This window comes from Coenobita brevimanus, chromosome 88, assembly GCF_032717465.1.
Source record: "Coenobita brevimanus isolate Jiangsu-jjx chromosome 88, ASM3271746v2, whole genome shotgun sequence".
NCBI classification, from domain to species: domain Eukaryota; kingdom Metazoa; phylum Arthropoda; class Malacostraca; order Decapoda; family Coenobitidae; genus Coenobita; species Coenobita brevimanus.
In genome coordinates, this window is record NC_137041.1 from 3,052,822 (window position 1) to 3,075,403 (window position 22,582).

Below are 22,582 nucleotides of genomic sequence, written 5' to 3' on the forward strand. Positions count from 1 at the left end.
GTAATGAAAAAATCACTATCGCATTGACTGAAGTTACACATTCTTTACCCTGAGTATATAAAGACCGGTGACTACAAATACCACTCAAATACATTCCTAAGTAGCCCCAAATGTACATATACGCCCAGCATACTCTATCGATGAATAATTTCCTTTGATTTAATGAACGTCAAGCTTGTATGAATATAGACAACGCGGTGGCGGAGGACGCGGAGGAATACAAGAGGACGCGAATGTACAACAGGAAGTTTCCGATTTCAATCTTCAGGTAGAAATTCTGTTAGCTTGGTACGCTTTCTCGGTTAACTTTCCACGTTATTCTAAGCATTCTTAACTACGATATAGCTTCTATACAAAACACAGAAAATAATTGCGTTCCTGTCCAGAAATAAAGAATACAACAATATGGAATTCTAGACGCTTCCTTGGCCGACGAGAATCCGAGCGCTAGAACACGGAAACACAAACCTTATTTTTGCAGTTCCTTTTCGCTGTAACGCCTGCTTCCGCTTTGCTCACCTATATTTCTTCTCTTGGTAATATCGTGATGTGTTTGGAGGCCATTAAATCCCACTGTTGTCCATTAATTATCCAAAATTCACGATATTTTTTATCCGCGCGCCTGTCACAACCACTCGCTCTAAAGATACTTCATAAATGCCCATACCCAGCTCGCGGACGCATGACTTCGGTATGTCCCGTGCGCGCAAGAAAGTAGTTCCTCGTAAGCAACTCGAATTTAACCTTCTCCCTCAATTTCTGCAAATAACAAGACCTCGGGGATATTTTATTTTTGTTTAATGTGCAGTTCTACAATGTAATGTACATGGTAATTGTATATATAACGAGTATAACACATCACAGTGGCAGAGGACGCTATGTACACATGAGGACGCGAATGTACAATAGGAAGTTTTTGATTTCAAATTCGAGGTTGAATTACGCCAGCTTGGTAGGCTTTCTCGTCTCCCTTCTATACTTTTTACAGCATTCTAACATCAATATGGCTTCTACACATAACACAGAAGAGAATAATGACGTTCATGTCCAGAAAGAAAATAAATGATATAGAAATGGAGGTTGAGCAGCTTCCTTAAAATATCTGTATCTAATTCTGCTTTGTTTTGTCTATCTATCCATCTATCTAATCATCCATCCATCTATCTATCTATCCATATATCTAATCATCCATCCATCTATCTATCTATCTACCTATTTATTATGCATGCTAAATCCACAGCCCAATATTAAAAAAAAAAAAAAAAAAAAAGCCTAAATTCCACTAAAATAATTGCATCCACCACTGCATCTGCTCCTTAAATATCTATCTATACATCTATCTGTCTACTATGCTCATCAATCTGTCTATCTAAACCCCTTCTCTTACTCAGGCTCCTATGAATAAAATCGTCTTGCGTATAGAATAAAACAGAAAAAATACTAGAGTTACCCCACCATTAGAGAGTCTGAGAGAGAAAAATATCTTTCTCCACTTGTTCCCCAGTCACTTTCCGAAAATGGTTCCTGATTAAAGAAAGTAAACTAGCTTCTTTCTTTCCTTTTTTTTTTCCTTTCTTTTCACTTTACATTCTTGAGGAGGCTTCAATCAGGGAAGCCTATTATCAATTCCATTTTCTCTCTCTCTCTCTCTCTTTCACACACACACACACACACACACACACACACACACACACACACACACACACACACACACACACACACACACACACACACACCTTTACTTTTCCACCCAGTGAAGCAATCAAGTTACTTACCTGTGGTATTGTGAGGAAGCTCCCTAACACCTCTTCCTTAGCGATTTATTTTTGGATACGGCTGGTTAATACTCTCGTGAATGTTATTTACGCAGAGTATAGTGATATTGGAAGGCTTTATGCAACACAGAAGAGGACGGTAAGATGGAATAAATGAAGTCGGTTAGGAAACTGTGTTAGGGATCTGCCTCAACCGATACGAACCTTAATCCACTTACCTAACACGTCTTCCTTGGCGATTAGGGCAGTAAGGCGTAGTGAAACAAAACAAGTCGCTTGGGGAAAAGTGTTAGGGAGCTTCCTCAACCAGCCTACTAACACATTCTCCCCAAAACCTCTACCTAAACTTACCAAGTCCTCTCTCATTCTTAAAACACTCTTCACCCCATTATCTTTCCCTCACCCTCCTAACTCATTCTCAAAAACACACTACTCACTACTTCACTCTCCCTCCCCATCTCAGTGGCGTCTGTGTGATAATTCTTCTGATTTTCTACTTTAATGTTCCTAGTTGTCACTCTCTACTACTTCAGGTGTGTCGTGGAGAGAGAGGGTGGTGGTGGTGGTGACTGTGGTGGTGGTGATGATGATGAGGAGGAGGACTGACTGCGATGGTGATGTTAATCCCGTAAAAGGTGGTCCTTGCCCCCTGCCATTTCGCTGCCCTTCCCCCAGAGTTACACCCCCCTCTTCCATATACCTCTCCACTCCATCCCTCTATCTCATCCTCTGTCTCCCCCTCTCATCCTCAATCTCCCCCTCCCTCCCTCCCTCCACCTCGCTCACATACACTCCTCGTTCGTCTTTCACTCTCCATCCCATCCACGTCCCTATGTCCCCTGCCATTTCGCGGCCCTAAACCCAACTTACATCCCCATCTTTCGTATACCTCTCCCCTCCATCCCTCCATCTCATCCTTGGTCTCCCCCTCCCTCTCCCCCCCTCCACCTCACTCACATAAACTCTCCTCGTTAGTCTCTCACTCTCCATCCTCTCCACATAATCTTCTTCATTCCTAAACCCACCTCATTCTTAACATTAACTCATTCACTCAAACTCTTCCTTTCTTCCGATCCACTCATCCACTCTCCAAAACTCCCCCTTCACCCAAAGTCACTCTTTCTCTCCTATCTTTTTTTTCTCTCTCACTGCTCTTTATTTCCAGATCATAATCTCTCTCACTCTTAAACAGCATTCACTCCAACTCACTCTAGCTCTTTTTCCCCTACTGACCCACTCACCCACTCTCTAAAACTCCACCCATATTCACCCTCTTTTTCCTCTCTTTTTTCTCTCTCCTCTTTCCACATCATCCCTCTCACTCTTCAACAACATTCACTCCAGCTCTTTCTCCTCTTCTTCTGACCCACTCATCCACTCTCTAAAACACCCCCATCACCCTAATTCACTCTTTTTTCCTCTCTTTTTTCTCTCTCACTGCTCTTTAACTCTATCCACATCATCTCTCTCTCTCTCTCTCTCTCTCTCTCTCTCACTCCAGCTTTCTCCCCTACTGACCCACTCTCTAAAACTCCCCCTTCAGCCAAATTCACTCTTTTTTCCTCTCTTTTTTTCTCTCTCACTGCTCTTTAACTCTATCCACATCTCATTAACCTAAAAGACCCTTGGGAAGACCCTGGGAAGTCTTCAAAACTTAAGACTCAGCCACACCCTTCACAACCCCCCCTTCTCTCTTTTCTCTCTCCTCTCATCTCTCTTTTCTCTCTCCTCTCATCTCTCTTTTCTCTCTCCTCTTTCTCTCTCCTTTCCCCTTCTCTCTCCTCTTTCTCTTTTCTCTCTCCTCTCCCCTTCTCTCTTTTCTCTCTCCTCTCATCTCTCTTTTCTCTCCTCTTTCTCTCTTTTCTCTCTCCTCTATCTTGCTTCTTTCTCTTTTTCTAACTCTCCTCTAGCCGTACCTCTCACGACTCTCCTTTCTCTCTTTACTCTCTCTCTTCTCTATCTTACTTTCTCTATTTCTGCCTCTCACGACTCACCTTTCTCTCTTTACTCTCTCTCTCTTCTCTATCTTACTTTCCCTATTTCTTCCTCTCACGACTCACCTTTCTCTCTTTACTTTCTCTTTTCTCTATCTTACTTTCTCTAATTCTATCTACATTTCAATCTCTCTCCAGCTACACCCTCCAAATCTCCCCCCCTTTCACCCTTTTCTTTCTCCTTGCTCTATCTTTCTTTCTCTACATCAATCTTTCAATATTTCTCCTCCACTGACACCTTTCACAACCCCCTCTATTTTCTTTCACCTTGCTCTATCTTTCTTCATAACCTCCCTCTCTCTCTCTCTCTCTCTCTCTCTCTCTCTCTCTCTAATTAAAGAATATGTGTTTCTATTTAAAAGGGACTACCCAGTAAACACCTTGAGACCTGTGTGGTGTGTGAAAACTCTCTCTCTCTCTCTCTCTCGAATAGATCACACATTAAAAACCATGATGTCCGTCTATGTTTTGTCTGTGTGTCTGTCTGTCTGTCTGTCTCTCTCTCTCTCTCTCCATCCTTCTTCACCTAATGGCGCGTCTTTTCCTATCTCCATAAGTATTCTTCTTTTAATCCTCCTCTATCTCTCCAATCTTTACCTCCCTCTTCCCTCCCTCCTCGTCTCTCCATTCTCCTCCCTCCATATCTCTCCTATCTGTTATTCTCCCTGTCTCCTTTCTTTCCTTCACCAATCTCTCTCTCTCTCTCTCTCTCTCTCTCTCTCTCTCTCTCTCTCTCTCTCTCTCTCTCTCTCTCTCTCAGTCTCAATCTGTCTGTCTGTCTGTCTGCCTCTCTCTCTCTCTTCCTTGCCAACTCTTTTCCTCGCTTCCTTTCACAATATTACGGAGAAAATAAAGAAAATGTGACAGAAGTAATGATAAGACAAGCTGAGGGAATAAAAGGGGGTGGGGAATGTGGAAGATGGGAAGGAAGGAAGGAAGGATGGAAGGAAGGAAGAATGGAAGGAAGAAGGAAGGAAGGAAGGATGGAGGGAAGTAAGGATGGATGGAAGGAAGGAAGGAAAAGAAGAGTTGATATTGGGTGAAGAGAAGTGGAAACAAGAGGAATACAAAAATGAATAAGTATGACAGCAAAGTCGAGAGAGAGAGAGAGAGAGAGAGAAACTGATTGGATCAGAACAGCTTTATTACGAAAGAAAGGGAATTTTGACTGATCTGAATATTTTACGAGTGAGAGAGAGAGAAAGAAAGGTGGAGAGGGAGTGGGAGAGGGAAGGGGAGAGAAAGAGGGGGAGGGGGAGCGAAAGAGGGGAAAGAGAAGGGGAAGAAGAGGTAAAGAACTGAAATAAAGAGGAAAGAGGAGAGAGAGGGGAGTAAAAGAAGGGAAAAAGAAGATGGGAAACATTTCAGGAGAATGTAAGAGGAGGGAAATTTATATGACAGCTGAGAGATAAGAACATGTGCCATTCAGGAAGAGAGAGAGAGAGAGAGAGAGAGAGAGAGAGAGAGAGAGAGAGAGAGAGAGAGGCCCTTTTTATTTCCTCCCATTCTGTGTTTGTTTAGTCAGACGCAACTGGAGGTCTCTCTCTCTCTCTCTCTCTCTCTCTCTCTCTCTCTCCCCCCGCACCCCGATTTCTCTCTCCATTCGTTCTGGTCTCCTCTCTCAATGTTTGTCTTTAGTGCGCTCTCTCTCTCTCTCTCTTTCTCTCTCTCTCTCTCTCCAGGAGGGTGTGTCCGGGGTACGAATTGAGGAAGGGTAGGTGCGGGGGAGGGGGAGGGGGCGAGGGAGGGGGTGTAGGAGTGAGGGAGAGGTTGGGGGGATTAGTGGGGAGGAGTTGGGGTATAGGAGTGCGAGAGAGAGGGAAGGGGAAGGGCGGGGGAGAAGGGGAGAGATGGAGAGTGGAAAGAGGTGGGGAGAGGAAATGGAAGGGGGAACAGTGGGTGGGGGGAAGAGTATGGGGAGAGGGGATGTAGAGGGGGGAGTGGGTATTTTCCTTGCTCTCTGTCTGTGTCTCTCTCTCTTTCTCTCTCTCCCTCCCTCTCTCTCTCTCGTCTTTCTTCCTTCAATGTACTTTCTTCCCCTCCCTCTTATTTCTCTCTCTCTCTCTTTCTCTCTCTCTCTCTCTCTCTCTCTCTCTCTCTCTCTCTCTCTCCCTCTCTCTCTCTGCCTGGGGTGTATTAATTGCCTGGCCTGACTTGGACAAACACCCTTGGCAGCCATACCGACGGACAAACACAAACACCCTGACCCAAGACAAACGGGGCCTCACACACACACACACACACACACACACACACACACACACACACACACACACACACACACACACACACACTAAACGCACACAACAAATGGTCACACACACACACACAAATGCAACTACCATTCTCAATAATCACCTAATTAAAATAATAAAAACAAAACCCTTCTCCCTTGATATACCCCTTTACTCAATAATAATAATAATAATAATAATAATAAAACTACTATGATTGCCACAGTTTTGAAAATAACACGTAATAAAAAAAACAGTACCTCAAAAAAAATAAATAAAAAAATATATTACTCACCACTCACTCCCACCAGCACGTAACCATGGCGCTCAGACTCACCTGTAATTAAAGAAAATAGGTGAGATTAATACACCTGGGAATGACACCATCACTACTATTTATCACTATCACCACCATTCATTCCTACCACCACCATTACCATCACCACAATACCACCACCACACCATCACCACAATACCACCACCACACTAACACCACCACCATCACCACACCACCACCACCACAATTGAAAGGAATGTGAGTGGTTATGGAAATAAAATGAATTACAGACGATCACATTTGGTACATTCTGAGAAGCTGCAATATTTCAACTTGGCCACCTGATTGCATACTCTGCCATTCATAGACCTTGCAACACACACACACACACACACACACACACACACACACACACACACACACACACACACACAATCTTACCTCTCTGTCTACCTATTTCAACCTACCTATCTATATATTTAAGTCTATATCTGTCTACCTGAAGAGGGTTTACGTCTCTCTCTCTCTCTCTCTCTTTAGAACCCCGATTTATCTCTCCATTCGTTCTTATTTCCTCTCTCGATGTCTGTCTTTAATGCTTTCTCTCTCTCTCTCTCTCTCTCTCCACAACATATCATCGACACCCCCAATAACACAATCCCCTATTCACAGTCCCTTGCAACAAACCGAATTCATTTTCCTTTTCAATTCAGATTCTATTTTCAACAGTTGAGCGATATTCCAAGACGCTCCTTCAGGTCACATTACTACATTACAAAACATACTGTAACTCCTACGATATTTTCCTTTTTTCTGAGGCAGCTTCGTCAAATAAGCTCTAAATCTGTTGGAAATCACACCCAATTGTTTATAAAATTCAGGAAACATTTCAGAGGGCAGTGACATGGCGGGGAACAGGGCGACATGGAAGCGATTTGTTTGTGGCCACCCCTTACGGGACTGAGGCGTCTGGCAATAGATAGAGATAGATTTCAGAGGACGAAAAAAAAAAATTGCGACTTAATAACGTGGCGGCTATAGAGAGAGGTGAAGAAACATATATAAATAGATTAATGCATGTTTTTGTTCAGAAAAGGAAAATTAATCTATTACTGCTGAGGGGAATGAGGGAATTAAGGGGAGAAGGACAGACCAGGGGAGGAGAGAGCTCGAACGAGTTATAACAAACAGCAGAGGAAGACGGTCCAATAAAAAGAAAACAAAGAGAAAACAACGAAAAAGTATAGGGCAAAAGGTTAAGGAGTAAAGAGCATACCGGTAAAAAGTAAAGAGTAAATAGGTAAAGAGTAAAGAGTAAACAGGTAAAGAGTAAAGAATAAACAGCTGAAGAGAAGGGCAAACAGGTAAAGAGTAAAAAGTTAACAGGTAAGAAGAGTAAAAAGAGAGGAGGGGGATGCTCTCATGTCATCCTCCTTGCTTATAAGAAAAAGAGTAATGAAAAGCAACTATATAAACAGCTAAAGAGTAAAGAGTAAATAGCTAAAGAATAAAAAGAGAGGAGGGGGATGCTCTCATGACACATTCTCCTTGATGTCTAATGCTCTTTTTCTCTCAAGGATTTTTGGAAGAACTTGACACCAAAGACAAAATTAATGAAGAGGAGGAGACTTTTTTACCCCCCTGTCCAGGCTTAACGTACGCGCGCGCACGTGTGTGTGTGCGTGTGTGTGTGTAAAATTATATTATGTGCAGCTTCAATACGTACGTGTGAATATGGGTGGCCACAAACAAATCGCCTCCACGTCACTTGGTCCTCCGCAATCACGCTGCCCTCTACCCAGCTCACAACCCCTTCTCATAAGTATGTATGTATTTTATAAGGAGAGAGGAAGGGGAGAAAGGATGGGGGAAGGGGTTGGAGAGAGGGGGGAGAAATAGAGAGAGAGAGAGAGAGAGAGAGAGAGGATGGGGGGAGGGGGATGGTACTTTGCATGTGCCTCCTGTCGCATTACCAACCAACTTTTAGGAACGACTTTCGCTGCCCCAAACAAAAACAAAAACAACGACCACCAACAATAAAAACAACAAAAGCACCACCAACAACAACAACAACAAAACACCACTTCCACCTGCAGGGTTACGACTTTTGCTGCCACCCACTTAAAGGCACGACCACCACGACCATCACCACCACCACTACCACGACCATCACCACCACCACTACCACCACCACCACCACTGTCACGATCCCCACTACTATCACCACTGAATATACCACCAACACCACGACCACAATCACCTGCACTACAACGACCACCACCTCTACCATGCCCGCACCACCATTACTACTACCACCACCACCACCACTACCACCACCACCACCACCACCATCACCATTATCACTACCACGACCACCACCACCATTACCACTATCACGACCACAACCATTAACACTACCACGACCACCACCACTATCACGATTACTACCACTGCCACGACCCCTACCACTGCTACTACGACCACCACAACAACAACGACTACAACACGACCAGTACTACCCCCAACAGAACGACTAAGGGCAGTGACCCGAATACCACATGGAGGGAGAGAGTAATGGGAGAGAGGGAGAGAAGGGAGAGGGAGAGGAAACAGGGAGAGGGAGGGAGTGGGATCGATGGGAGAGAGGGATGGGGGAAAGAGTGAGGAGAGCAGGGAGGAGAGGGAGGGGAAGAGGAAAGTGGGACAGGATGAGAGGGAAGAGGAATGAAGGAGAGAGAGGGAGAGGAGAGGAAAGAGGGAGAGGAATGGGAAGGGATGGATGGAAGTAGAAAGGGATGGGAAGTAGGAAAGAATGAGAGACAGGGAGAGGAAAGAGAGGGAGGGAGAGGGAAGAGGGCAAGGAAGGGAGAGGGATGAATGGGAGAGAGGGATGGAGGGAAGAGTGACGGGAGTAGGGAGGGAAAGGAGGCAGGAAGGAAGAGAGGGAGAGATAGACTAACAGGAGAGAAAGGAGAGGATAGGATGGATGGGAAGGGAGAGGGTGAATGGGAAAGGGGAGTGGAGGGAGAAGACGGATGAAGAGAAGAAAGGGAGGAAAGAGAGGGAAGGAGAGAGACAGAGGATCGGAGGAAGGAAGCAGAATACCAGGCACAGGGAGAAAGGGAAGGAGGAAATAATTGGAAGGAAGGAGGGAGGGAGGAGAGGAAGGTATGGAGGAAGGACAGGAGGGAGGAATGGAGGAGGAAGGATGGGAGGAGGGTATGGAGGAAGAAAGATGGGAGGGAGGTGTGGAGGAGAAGGATGGGAGGGAAGTATGGAGGAGGGAGAAAGGAGAAAGGGAGAAACAGATGAGAGAGAGAGAGAGAGAGAGAGAGAGAGAGAGAGAGAGAGAGAGAGAGAGAGAGAGAGAGAGAGAGAGAGAGAATAAAAACGGCAACTGACAACAACACAGAAGAATGGACGTTTCCAGGGAGTTCGAACGCGGTAAACAAGGAAGAAAGAAACGAGAGAGAGAGAGAGAGAGAGAGAGAGAGAGAGAGAGAGAGAGAGAGAGTGTGTAAAAAGGTCACACACACACACACACACACACACACACACACACAAAGGTAACGTGAAATAGCCTACAGCTTTAAAAGAGCTCTATGATGGCATTACACAGGGGCACACACACAAAGCCTAATGGAGCCAACACATATATATAATTTCTATAATTTCTATTTGATTTCCTTTATTATTTCTACCATGTGTTCAGTTTTCTTTATTTTTTATCATTTCTTTAACTTCCTCGATTATTTTTATAATTTGTATTTAATTTCCTTCATTCATGAGTGTTGTACAGTCGCGTGCTAAAGTTTGGTTCCTCTTCAAGACCTTCAAAAACTGATAACTATAAATATTAGCTAAAGTTGGTAAAAATAACTTAAAATTACGTAAAAAGTCCCTAAACAAGTATATTTCAGTCACTACATTAAACTTTACCCAAATTCATATGATCTTATGGGTTATATGAGGGTCGGGAGGTACGAATTTTTGCACGAAACTGTACATTACCTAAAAAAAATATATATTTCTACGTTGCTGATAATTTTAAAATACGTGATGATTTTATTTACTCATATATTTATTTTTGTGTGTGATACATAAAGTGTGGTCCCAAGCGAACCCCACTGAACCCCAGCAAACCCCACTGAAACCCAAGTGAACCCCAGCGAACCCCCACTGAACCCCAAGTGAACCCCACTGAAACCCAATGAACCCCCAATGAACCAAGTGAACCCCAATGAACCCCTATGAACTCCAGCGAACCCCACTGAACCCCAGCGAACCCCACTGAACCCCAACACATTTCTCGTAACCCATCTCGTCCCCAATGCACATACAAAGGGGATATGAGGTCCAATATTCCACCTGAATCTAACGTGGCCTCAATCCAACGTGACCTGGATGAACAAAAAGACCCCAACCACCGCCACCGATATGAAGCACCCGATATGAAGCCCCAAATATGAAGCACCTAATATGAAGCACCCGATATGAAGACCCAAATATGAAGCACCCGATATGAAGACTCAAATATGAAGCACCCGATATGAAGACCCAAATATGAAGCACCCGATATGAAGACCCAAATATGAAGCACCCGATATGAAGACCCAGATATGAAGCACCCGATATGAAGACCCAAATATGAAGCATTGAAAATAAAGAAAGGAAAATGAAGAGCTCGATATGAAGCACCCGATATGAAGCACCTAATATGAAGCACCCGAGATGAAGAACAACATATGAAGCACCCAATATGAAGAACAACATATGAAGAACCCGCTATGAAGCACTCCAAATGAAGCACAATGTCAATAAACAGGAACCAAATAACTGAGAAATGGGCATGAAACAGATAAATAAGACGAGAAAAGATGTTATGAATAAGAGATAGTGAATAATGATGAAAGGAGTCAAAGATAATACAGAGAAGGTATGAATGAGGGATGATGAATGAGGGACGATGAATGAGGGATGATGAATGAGGGACGATGAATGAGGGACGATGAATGAGGGATGATGAATGAGGGACGATGAATGAGGGATGATGAATGAGGGACGATGAATGAGGGACGATGAATGAGGGACGATGAATGAGGGACGATGAATGAGGGATGATGAATGAGGGATGATGAATGAGGGACGATGAATGAGGGATGATGAATGAGGGATGATGAATGAGGGACGATGAATGAGGGATGATGAATGAGGGATGATGAATGAGGGACGATGAATGAGGGATGATGAATGAGGGACGATGAATGAGGGACGATGAATGAGAATAAGAAAAAAAGAAAGAAAAGAAAAGAAAGGAAAGGGGTGACATGGAGGTGGGAATATGAAGGAATACGGCCAAATGAAAGAAGAAAAAAATATATATGAACGAAGAAATAAGCTGGAGATATGAATGAAATATGTAACGTGGATAAAGGAACCTGAGGGTAAGCGAAACACACACACACACACACACACACACACACACACACACACACACACACACACACACACACACACAAAGAATGTAAATGAAAGAATATGAATCACAGAATATAAAGCAAAAACGGACAAAGAGAGAAGAAACTGGGATACAAGAAAGGGAATAAACGAAAAAATAAACACATGAGTAAATAAAATATAAAGAGTAAGCTACGGATATGAATCAAAGAAGAATGACATAAGAGCAGCTAACTCAATACTAAGCTCCGGCTATGACCAAGGAACACTTAGCATGACCTAGCAATCATTCTAAACTCAGTGGGCCGTAAATAGTCAACACAGCCCAGCATCACTCCACACAGCGCAACATGGCACACCCCTGCAGAAGTAGGCCACAAGAGGGCCGGCGTGACCCTGTGGATTCAAGACTGAAGGTGAGGGTGAGAGTGAGGGTCAGGGCGAGGGTGAGGGGTGAAGGGTAAGGGCTTGGGGTGAGGGGTGAGGGCGGGGGTGAGAGCTGGGAGTGAGGTGAGGGGCTGGGGTCAGAGGTGTGAGGTAAGGGCTTGAAGAGTGAGAAGGGATGAGGGCTAGGGGTGAGGGGAGGAGGTGAGAGGTGAGAGCTAAGGGCTACAGGAGAGAGAGACTAAGGGCAGGGAGGGAGGGCTATAAGAGTGAGGGCTATAGGGGGGAGGGGAGGGGAGGGGTGAGGGCTGGGGTGAGGGGTAGGGGGGCAGGACGCGGGCCAACACCTTTAAGACAGGAGGGCCAGGCGAGATCGATGGTGGCAGCTAGGCGGCCGCTGCGGTGTGCTGGCCCTTACCCTGCTGCTGCTGCCCTTACTATGTGGCCTTGTTCCTGCCCCTGCTGAGCTCCTGTTGCCCTTACTGAGTCCCTGCTGCCCTTGCTTGAGTCCCTGCTGCCCTTGCTTGAGTCCCTGCTGCCCTTACTGAGTCCCTGCTGCCCTTATTGGACTTACTGTGACTCTGTGGGTCTTCCTTTAACCTTATCTCTGCCCCTCTACGGCTCACCTAGCCCTTATCTGTCCCTGTTACCCTTCCAGCGAGTCTATGGCTCTTTATTCCAGCCCTCATGCAGCTCTGTGTCCTTACTGTGGCTCTTGTTCTCGCCCTGCTGCTTATCTTGTGGCTCTCTGTTACTGTGGCTCTCAAACTCTTACTCTATTTCCACTCTGGCTCTTATTCCTACCTTTAATGTGATCCCCAATACTAAATGTTACCTGGGCTCCTGTTTTTACTGTGGCTCTTACTCTGGCTCTTTGGCTCTCGATGTGGCTCTATTGCTCTTACTGTGGCCCTGAAACTCTTATCCACATCTGATGGACGTACGTGGTTAATGGGCAAAAAACACAAACACTTTATATGTACTTTAAAAATTCTGATTAAACATTAAAATCCAGGTACCTACACCTGTCCAAACACACACACACACACACACACACACTCTCTCTCTCTCTCTTAAAAACACCAATAAAAACTAATCACTCTGACCCCAAGTTACACAAATGTCCACTAGATTAAAAGAAAAAAATATGAACCAGAAATAAACACAGTTTAATGTAAAAATTAATCATAGAAAAAACTGCAATCGGACAGAAACACACACACACACACACACACACACACACACACACACACACACACACACACACAAATTGTCTAGAAAAAAATTCGCCCATTTTAATCCTATAATAATTTCTTAAGGTCCATTTTAGAGTAGGATTTCAATACTGCAACTCAAAGAACGCAAACGCACGCAAAATAAGCATGTGCACGCAAAAGATAACAACATGCACGCCAAAGATAATACGCAAATGCACACCAAAGATAATTCGCAAAAGATACTAAGATATTCAGCAAACGCACACAAAAGATAATACGCAAATGCACGCAAAAGATAAATAGATAATAAAGAAATGCACGCAAAAGATAATACACAAACGCACACAAAAGATAAAAAGATAATAAAGAAATGCACGCAAAAGGTAACACGCAAATGCACGCAAAAATATAACACGCAAATGCACGCAAAAGATCCTATTCTCTTCCTACACCACTATGAAATTACACTGTTTTTCACGTGTAAAAAATGCAATAGTCACTTAAATATACACGCGTGCAATATTAATTTTTACGATGCAGGAAATGGAAATGGAAATACGTATCAATAATTCATAATGCAGAGTTGTAAATAAAAATGAAGACAATAATATTAATGCATCAGTGTCTCGAATATGCATGGGTTGGTATTATTACTGATGGTGAATTATTATTATTATTATTATTACTGTTATTATTATTATTATTATTATTATTACTACTACTACTACCACCACGACTACTACGACCACCACCACAGGTACTACTACCACTATTATTATTATTATTATTATTATTTGTTGTTGTTGTTGTTCTTGCGTAACCCGGCGTGAGAAAACACAGCAAGTATTACAGAACCCTAGGTCAAGCCAACGTCCTCCTCCTCTTCCTCTTCCTCCTCCTCTTCCTCCTCTGTTGTTACTGTATTGAGTATTTTTTCTTCCTTTTGCATTAACTGTGTGCCTTCCTTATACTGTTTTACATACTATTATACAGACACACACACACTGAGAGAGAGAGAGAGAGAGAGAGAGAGAGAGAGAGAGAGAGAGAGAGAGAGAGAGAGGCAGGTGGACTCGTCCTTAATGAGGCCCAACGCACCTGGTGGCAACTAGGTCGCAGGGGAGGGACGAGGATAGAAATGAGGAGGAGAGGTGGAAAGAGGAGGAAGGGAGGAAAGAGGAGGAAAGGTGGAGACAGAATGAAAGAAGGAAAGAAAATACGATACTAGGAGGAAAGGGGAAAGGAGGAAAATAAGGAAGAAAGACGAGGGGAAAGGAGTATAGAGGAAGCAAAGAGGAAGTAGAAAGAGGACTGACGCGTAAAGAGGAAGAAAGAAGAGGGAAGAGGAGGAAGAAAGAAGAGGAAGATAAAAGACGAGGAAGTGGAGGAAAGAAGAGGAGAGCGGAGTAAAGAGAGGGAAAAGACGAAGCGAAAGATGAAAAAAGAAGAGGATAGGAGAGAAGAAAGAGGAGGAAATAAGATGAGAAAAAAAGAGTCAAGGAAAAAGAAAAGAAATGACGAAAAACGATATGAGGGAAAAATGAAGGAGAAAGGAAAAACTAAAAAAAAAAAAAAAAAAGTCGAAGAGTAAGTATGGAAAAATGAAGAAGGAAAAATGTTGATGGACGAAGCAAGGAGGAAAGATGACAAAGAAAATGGAAGAAGCAAAAAGAAAGACGAGTTTCTTTTCCTTGCCCTTCACACTCCTGTTTTCTCATCCCGTCTCTCTCTCTCTCTCTCTCTCTCAGTCTCTCTCTCTCTTCCGTTCTGTGTTTCCCAGTCTGTTTCGTCTTCATCTTTTTCATTTTTTTATTTCCTCAATTTTCTTGTTTGATCATAGTCTAGTTTCTTCCTATTCCTTTACTTATTTTTTTATTTATCCTCCTCCTCTTCTCTCCGTCCTTCCTTTACACGGTCCTCTTCTTCCTTTCTTTCCTTTTTATTCCTTCTTTCATATCTTCCTTTATTAATCTTCCCTCATTTTCCTCTTCATTTTAATTTTCCTCCTCCTCCTCCTCCTCCTCTCTAACTCCATATTTCCTCTCTCCCCTTCCTCCACTTATCCTCTCTTCTTTACTGTTTTCTTTCTTATTAATTTCTTTCAAGTTCTTCTATATTCCTCTATTTTCTTACTCTCATCTTCCCTTCAGTTCTCCTCCTCCTCCTCTCTCACTCCATTAGTTCCGTCCTTCTGTACGACTCTCTTCCTCCTTCCCTTCTCTCTATTTTCTTTCCTTTCTTCCTTTTTTCTCAAGTTCTTCCACATACCCTCATTTTCCTCCTTTTCCTCTCCATTTGTATTTCCCTCCTCCTCCACTTCCTCCTCTCCCAATCCGTAACATCTTCCTTCATCTCTCCTTAATTTCTTTCCCTTATTTTCCTTCATCTCATCCTTTCTTCTCAAATTCTTCCATATGCCCCCATCTTCCTCTCCATCTTTGCTTTCTTCCTCCTCCTCCTCCTCCTCTCACGGTCCATTATAATCTTCCTTCATCATCTCTCCTTAATTTCTTTCCCTTATTTTCCTTCATCTCTTCTTTTCTTCTCAAATTCTTCCATATGCCCCCATCTTCCTCTCCATCTTTACTTTCCTCCTCCTCCTCCTCCTCTCGCAGTCCATTAGTTCCGTCCTTCCTTTGTACCACTCCCACTCCTCCTCCTCCTCCTCCTTTCATCTTCTCTCCTTCCTTTCTTCCTTTTGTGCACGCTCCGTTGTCGCGGTTAAGAGCGCCCGAGATTTACTGTTTAATGGCCAACTTTCTCTCTCTCTTTAACACCTGTCTTCGCTTTAATTTTCACACACACACACACACACACACACACACACACACACACACACACACACACACACCAATGGACTATCAAAATAAAGGTCTCAAAAGCACTTTCTAAACATATACTCCTTTACAGAAAAAAAAAAAAAAACTCCAATAAACAGCTAGGCAATGAGACAGACAAGAGTTAAAATATAGACAGAGAGACGGAACACCACAGACAGACAAATATTTTAAAGACAGAGAAAGAAAGATACGAACAAACCAATCACTTCCACACACAGACGATCACAATACCCCTCACTGTCATTAAGCGAAATAATTTTATCCCCAAACACTTATTAATTCAATCGAGGGTCATCAACTGTGTCATTTTCAATCTCTTCTTCTTCCTCTTTATCCTTCATTATCACTTCCCTCTTACCTTTATTATCTTTATCACGACGTTATGGCTTCTCTTTATTCGTCTCTGTTTTCTGATTGCTCTATTTGGTAGTGATTATTGGTGTTATTAGTTTTATTAGTAATTTCTGCGATTATTATTATTACTATTATTATTATTACACAAAACTTATGCTCGTGATCCCTCTCTCCCTCTCTATTTTCTTTTCTATTGTTTTTTCTGGGTTTTGATTTCTTATTTCTTGGTGACTCTCTCTCTCTCTCTCTCTCTCTCTCTCTCTCTCTCTCTCAAGGTAGCAACACGGCCCCACCAGCAGGAGGGAGTTTGCATTTCATTACAAACCCCCTTTCAATTTTCTCTAAACTCCGGGCAAATGGGTAAGCTAGCTCTCTCTCTCTCTCTCTCTCTCTCTCTCTCTCTCTCTCTCTCTCTCTCTCTCTCTCTCTCAGGGACCTTGTTTTCTTTATCGAACTCACACTGTTGGTTCTCTTTACCTATCGACTTTTTTATTCTCTCTCTCTCTCTCTCTCTCTCTCTCTCTCTCTCTCTCTCTCTCTCTCTCTCTCTCTCAGCATTAGGTCGACAAAGAATCGTTACTGTTTGCGATGATTTTTAACCAAACAATGAGACAGACAGACAGAGAGACAGACAGACACAAACAGACAGATCGACAGAAAGATAGACAGAGAGACACAGACAGATAGATAAATAGATACAGAAGCGTAGAGGGAGATAGAAAGATCGATGATAAGAGGGCAGAGAGAGAGAGAGAGAGAAACTTCATTACACATGTATTACACGCATTTTCTTCCGGGTCTCTCTCTCTCTCTCTCTCTCTCTCTCTCTCATCAACCACTCGCCTTCTCCTCAATCTCCCAATCCAGTTTGTCGCTTTCCCCTATAATCAACTTCCCCCCACCCCCACTACCCCCTCTCCGTGCCTCCCTCACCCCCTCCCACCCCCACTAGCCACTCCTTTTCCATCACCCTTCACTATCTCAACCCCCTCCACAAACCCCTCCCCATCTCTCCAACCCTTCCCCCTCCACCCGCCCCTCCCCCATTTCTCCAGCTCCTCCCCTCTCCACCCACCCCCCCATTCCCTCCTCCCACCCCAACCCTCCATCCCACCCCACTTACCCCTCCACCTCCACCCACCCCCTTCTAAATCTCTCTAACCTCTCCCCCTCCTCCCACCCCTCCTCCATCTCCCCCCTCCCACTCACCAATCACCTCCTAATCACATTATCCCACACCTTCTGATCTCTCTCTCTCTCTCTCTCTCTCTCTCTCTCTCTCTCTCTCTTCTTTCTCCTCTCGTACCTCCTCTGTCGCTTCTCTCCCCCTACGTCCTCGTCCACATTTATTCCCTTCCTTCCACCTCCCTTTTTCTTCCTTCTACCTCTCCTTTCCTTCCTTCCCCCTCTCTTTCCTTCCTTCTCTCTCCCTTTTTCTTCCTTCTGTCTCTCCTTTCCTTCCCTCTCTCTCTCCTTTCCATCCTTGTCTCCCCTATCGCACCTTCCTTCTCTCTTATCGTTTCGTCTTTCGCTTCCTATATCACTTCCGCATGCTCTCTTTTCTTCCACCTTTTCTCCATCTTCCCTCCAGATTTCTCCCACCCCTCTCCTCAGCTTCCTCCTTCGTTCCCTCTTCCTCCTGCCCCTCTTTTCTCACCTCTCCCATTCCTCCATCTTTCTTCTTCCCCTTCCCCCCCTCTGTCTGTCTCTCTCTCTCCCCAAACTTCCCTCCCTCCCTCCCTTCTACCTCAAGCCCCAACTTTCCTCTCCTAATGACGATACCGAAAACATGCAGCTTCTTTTCTTTCTTTCTTTTTTCTTACTTTTTCCTGCCGATAGCGCCATCAATCAGGCATAAGTTGACAAAGTTGACAAAATATTTCCATGGGGGAGGGGTAAGTTTTTGTTTTTCGTTTTTGTTTTCGGGGGGGAGGGGGGTGGAGCAGGGAAAAGGTGAGGAGAGAGAGAGAGAGAGAGAGGGGGGGACGAAAGGGCAGAAGGAGATGGGGAGTAATGGGGTGGGCAGAAGGGGGAAGGAAGGGAGGGTCAGAGAGAGAGAGAGAGAGAGAGAGAGGGGGGGGGCAAAAGGTAGGAGGAAATGGTGAAGAATGGGGTGGGCAGGAGGAAGAAGGAAGGGAGGGCGTAAGAAGGCAGTGCGGGTGGACGGGAGGGGCATAGGATGAAAGTGGGTGGGGAAGACACGAAGCAAAGGGAGCAGCAAGGTAGGAGGGGATGGGGAGGAAGGAGGGAGGGGAGGGGAGGGGAGGGGAGCAGGGGAAAATAGGGAAATGGGAGTAGGTAGGGGGAAAGTGAGAGTTATGTTTAAGATGACAGGAAGTGAGACAGGAGGGGATGGGGAGGCGAGGAGAGTGGGAGGGTGATGAGAATGAGAAGCGGGGGAGAGAGGGAGGAGAGGGAGAGAATGGCAAGCGGGGGAGAAAGGATGAGTGGGAGGAGGGGGGGAGAATGAGAAGAGGAGGCGAGAGGGAGAGTGGAAGGAGGGGGAGAGAATGGGAAGCGGAGGAGAGAGTGGGTAGGAGGAGGGAGAGAGTGTGGAAGGAGCGTGGGCAAGAGTACGAAGAGATGGAGAGCAAGAATGGGAAGGCAGAGACTATGGGAGGGACTAGGGAGGTAGGTAGGGGAGAGGCAAGCAGGGGGAGGAGGGTAGGGGTAGAAACAGAGAGGGGGTACGGAGGCTGAGGGAGGGTGTAGGGAGGATGGGTTGGGTGCTGGGTAGGGAAGGAGGTTTATTAGGTAGGGGATGGGTAGATGCATATGGGTAGAAGGAAGAGGTGAGAAGTATGGGCAAGTGAAGGGGAGGGAAGAAGGGTGTGTGAAGGCTTGATAAAGGAAAAAGAGGGAACAGGAAGGAAAGGAAGTGAAGAAGACGTGAGGGGGGAGGGGGGGAGAAAAAAAGGAAGGGGAGGAAAGACAGGAAGAGAGGAAGTCGACAGGTGTGTGTGTGTGTAATTCACCGGGTCGGTCAGGATCACGTGATGGTTTTGTGATCGTCGGCATTTTACCCTCCCGGAAGAGAGCTGAGAGCTCATATAGTCCGATCTAAGGGCAAAGCCTTGACCTTCACACACGCACACACCCATCCTCTTGCTCAAGGAGGACAGTGACCACCCGCTTTGTCAGTGAAACTTTTTCGCATCCCGAGCAAGGCGCGAACCCCCGACTTAGCAGATGCTAGGCGAGAGCGTTACCACTGCACCAGCGAGCGGTGTGTGTGTGTGTGTGTGTGTGTGTGTGTGTGTGTGAAGGGGGGGTGAACTCTAGGTGTCGGGTGTCGAACTGGAGCCCGCGGAAATTACATGCCACAGATTCGGCCAGGTGAGATACGCCCCCTCCCTGACCCCCTCCCGTCTCCCCTTCTGCCGGTCTCTGCTACTCTAACTCCCTCCCCCTGCCTTACCCCAGCCTCTCCTCCCCCTGCCTTACCCCAGCCTCTCCTCCCCGTGCCTTCTCCCTTTTTTTTTTTTTTCTCTCTCGTTTACTTCTTCTACCTTTCATCCTCTCTCCCTCTCAACATTACCTTTCCTAATCACAAAGTTTGCTTTTTTTTTTACACAGTTCTCTCTCTCTCTCTCTCTCTCACGTAATTACCGATGCATGGCTCTGATAATCACCGCGAGAATTGAATGACAGGTGAATCTGATACGTAATTAATTTATACACAAAACCACACCAATATTCATGATAAATTCTGACTTCTGACACTGCCACCCCACTGACCGACATGCTAATACTGACCCCGATACGCTGGGAATAATAAGGTTAATGTATATGTATTTTTATTTAGTTATTATTATTATTGTTATTATTATTATTATTACTACTACTACTACTACCACTATTATTATTATTATTATTATTATTACTATGCAAGGGGTATTCGTTTCTAAGTTCTTCTGCCTGATTATTATTTCTAAGTGTTATATCTAAACGTTCTCATAAGTATTGCCTTCTTATATATATTTTCTTGACCCTTTCTATATTTTTTTTGATTATTTTAACAACTATCTTTTTACAATATGCTTCCCTGATACGTCCAATATCGTAGCTGATGCTCTAAAAACAAAGATGGCTGATTTTGACATTATTTTATTATCATAATTTTCATAGCTACAAAAAGCTTATCTATACTGTTTATTATAATTCACTTCACTGCATCACACCATGAATTAAATTATGATAAACTGTACGGGCTGTCATTTAGAAACACACACACACACACACACACACACACACACACACACACACACACACACACACACACACACACACACACACACACACACACACACACAAAAGCAATATAAACAGGTACACAGGTTAAACAAAATGAAAATCGTCACTCCTATAATTGGCCTCAACGAATCACCATCAACCAAAAAATCTATACCAACCATCAACCACACACTCAAAATTTTCAGCCACTCACGTCAAGGCCAAAGGCATTAAATTTTCATCATCAATTTTTCAGGAGATATCCGGCCGGTGTTTCTTCAATATTTCTTTGCATAATTCACTCCCAATATCCACTTCCATTCCATTCCCTCCCTCACGTTTTCCATCATCCACGCCCCCCTCCATCCACCCTTACCTGTCCCCTACCATCCCCTGCCCTACCTTACCTCATCTTACACCACCCTGCCCTGCCCTGCCCTCCCCTGTCGTGTCCTGCCCAGCCCTACCTTAGCCTAGACTGCCCTGCCTCACCATGCACCACACTCTCCTGTCCTATCCTACCCTACCAACTCTTGCTGTCTTACCCTACCCTACCCTACTCAACCATGCCTTACCCTACCTTACCCTGTCCTGCCCTGCCTCACAAAGCACTATCCTGCCCTTCCCTGCCCTGCCTCGCCCTGCACGCCGTTACAGGCCATATATCAGAGCCAAATCGTCTGCCCCCCGCCGACACTACAATGAAATACATGATTGCTTGAGCTGCTACTCACGCGCACGCACACGCGCATACACACCCACACACACGCACACGCACACACACACAGCATAAAGGAGGCAGACATACATACTGCATAAAGGGTACACACACACAAACACAAACAGCAAAAATGGAGCACTGACAAACATACATACTGCATAAAGGGCACACACACACACACACACCCACACACACACACACCCACACACAGCATAAAGGGGGCACTGACAAACTTACATATTGCACAAAGGGTACAGACAGACAGAGACAGACAGACACACACACACACAGTCTAACCACTAGCTACAACCTATTAACACCCATCTGCCACACACACGTACATGGTACAATGAACACACACGCACACTAAACGCGTACATACACTTGCTACATATGCACACTCCATGACCTCGTTACACGCGCACAACACCGAGACGCACACGCCAACCACACATACATACACATAACCATCCTAGACATGAGCAACATTCTCGCTCTCTCTAACACACACACACACACACACACACACACACACACACACACACACACACTAAACACGCACATACTATTACTCGCAACAAAAGCTACGATATTCATAAACCACAAACACAAACCACAACAATAACTACAAATTCTCTCTCTCTCTCTCTCACACACACACACACACACACACACACACACACACCAAGACTTGACCAACAGGCTGCAATCCAAGAGAGACCCAACAAACTAAAAACACATTAAAACAAGTGCAATTAATGGCCGTCGCGGGAGCACAAAAACGAAAATACACACACTTCCTCGGTCTCCTACTCCCAAGCCACCATCCACCCCCTCCCCTTATCCTGCCCCCCAATCCCCCCCTTCGATTCCCCCCCACCTGCCTACCCTCCTCCTTTTCCTTTCTCGTTCCTCTTAGTTCATTATCGCTTCCTCTCTCTCTCTCTCTCTCTCTCTCTCTCTCATTTATTTCCTGTTTTCCTCCTACTTGACCCACCCACACACACTCTCTCACTCTCTCTTCCTTGTCACCTCATTTATTTCCCACCTACTCAACTCTCTCTCTCTCTCTCTCTCTCTCCCTCTCACTCTCTCT

The 22,582-nt window shown here is 44.8% G+C and overlaps 1 protein-coding gene across 1 annotated transcript in view; it reads right to left on the bottom strand.

Moving 5' to 3' along the window:
• Positions 1-22,582, bottom strand: part of Ten-a (Teneurin-a transmembrane protein) — a 475,834-nt gene that overhangs the window by 410,319 nt on the left and 42,933 nt on the right. Inside the window, 1 exon segment of the mRNA XM_080281215.1 lies at positions 10,782-10,808. Coding sequence (XP_080137341.1) covers positions 10,782-10,808 — 27 coding nt within the window.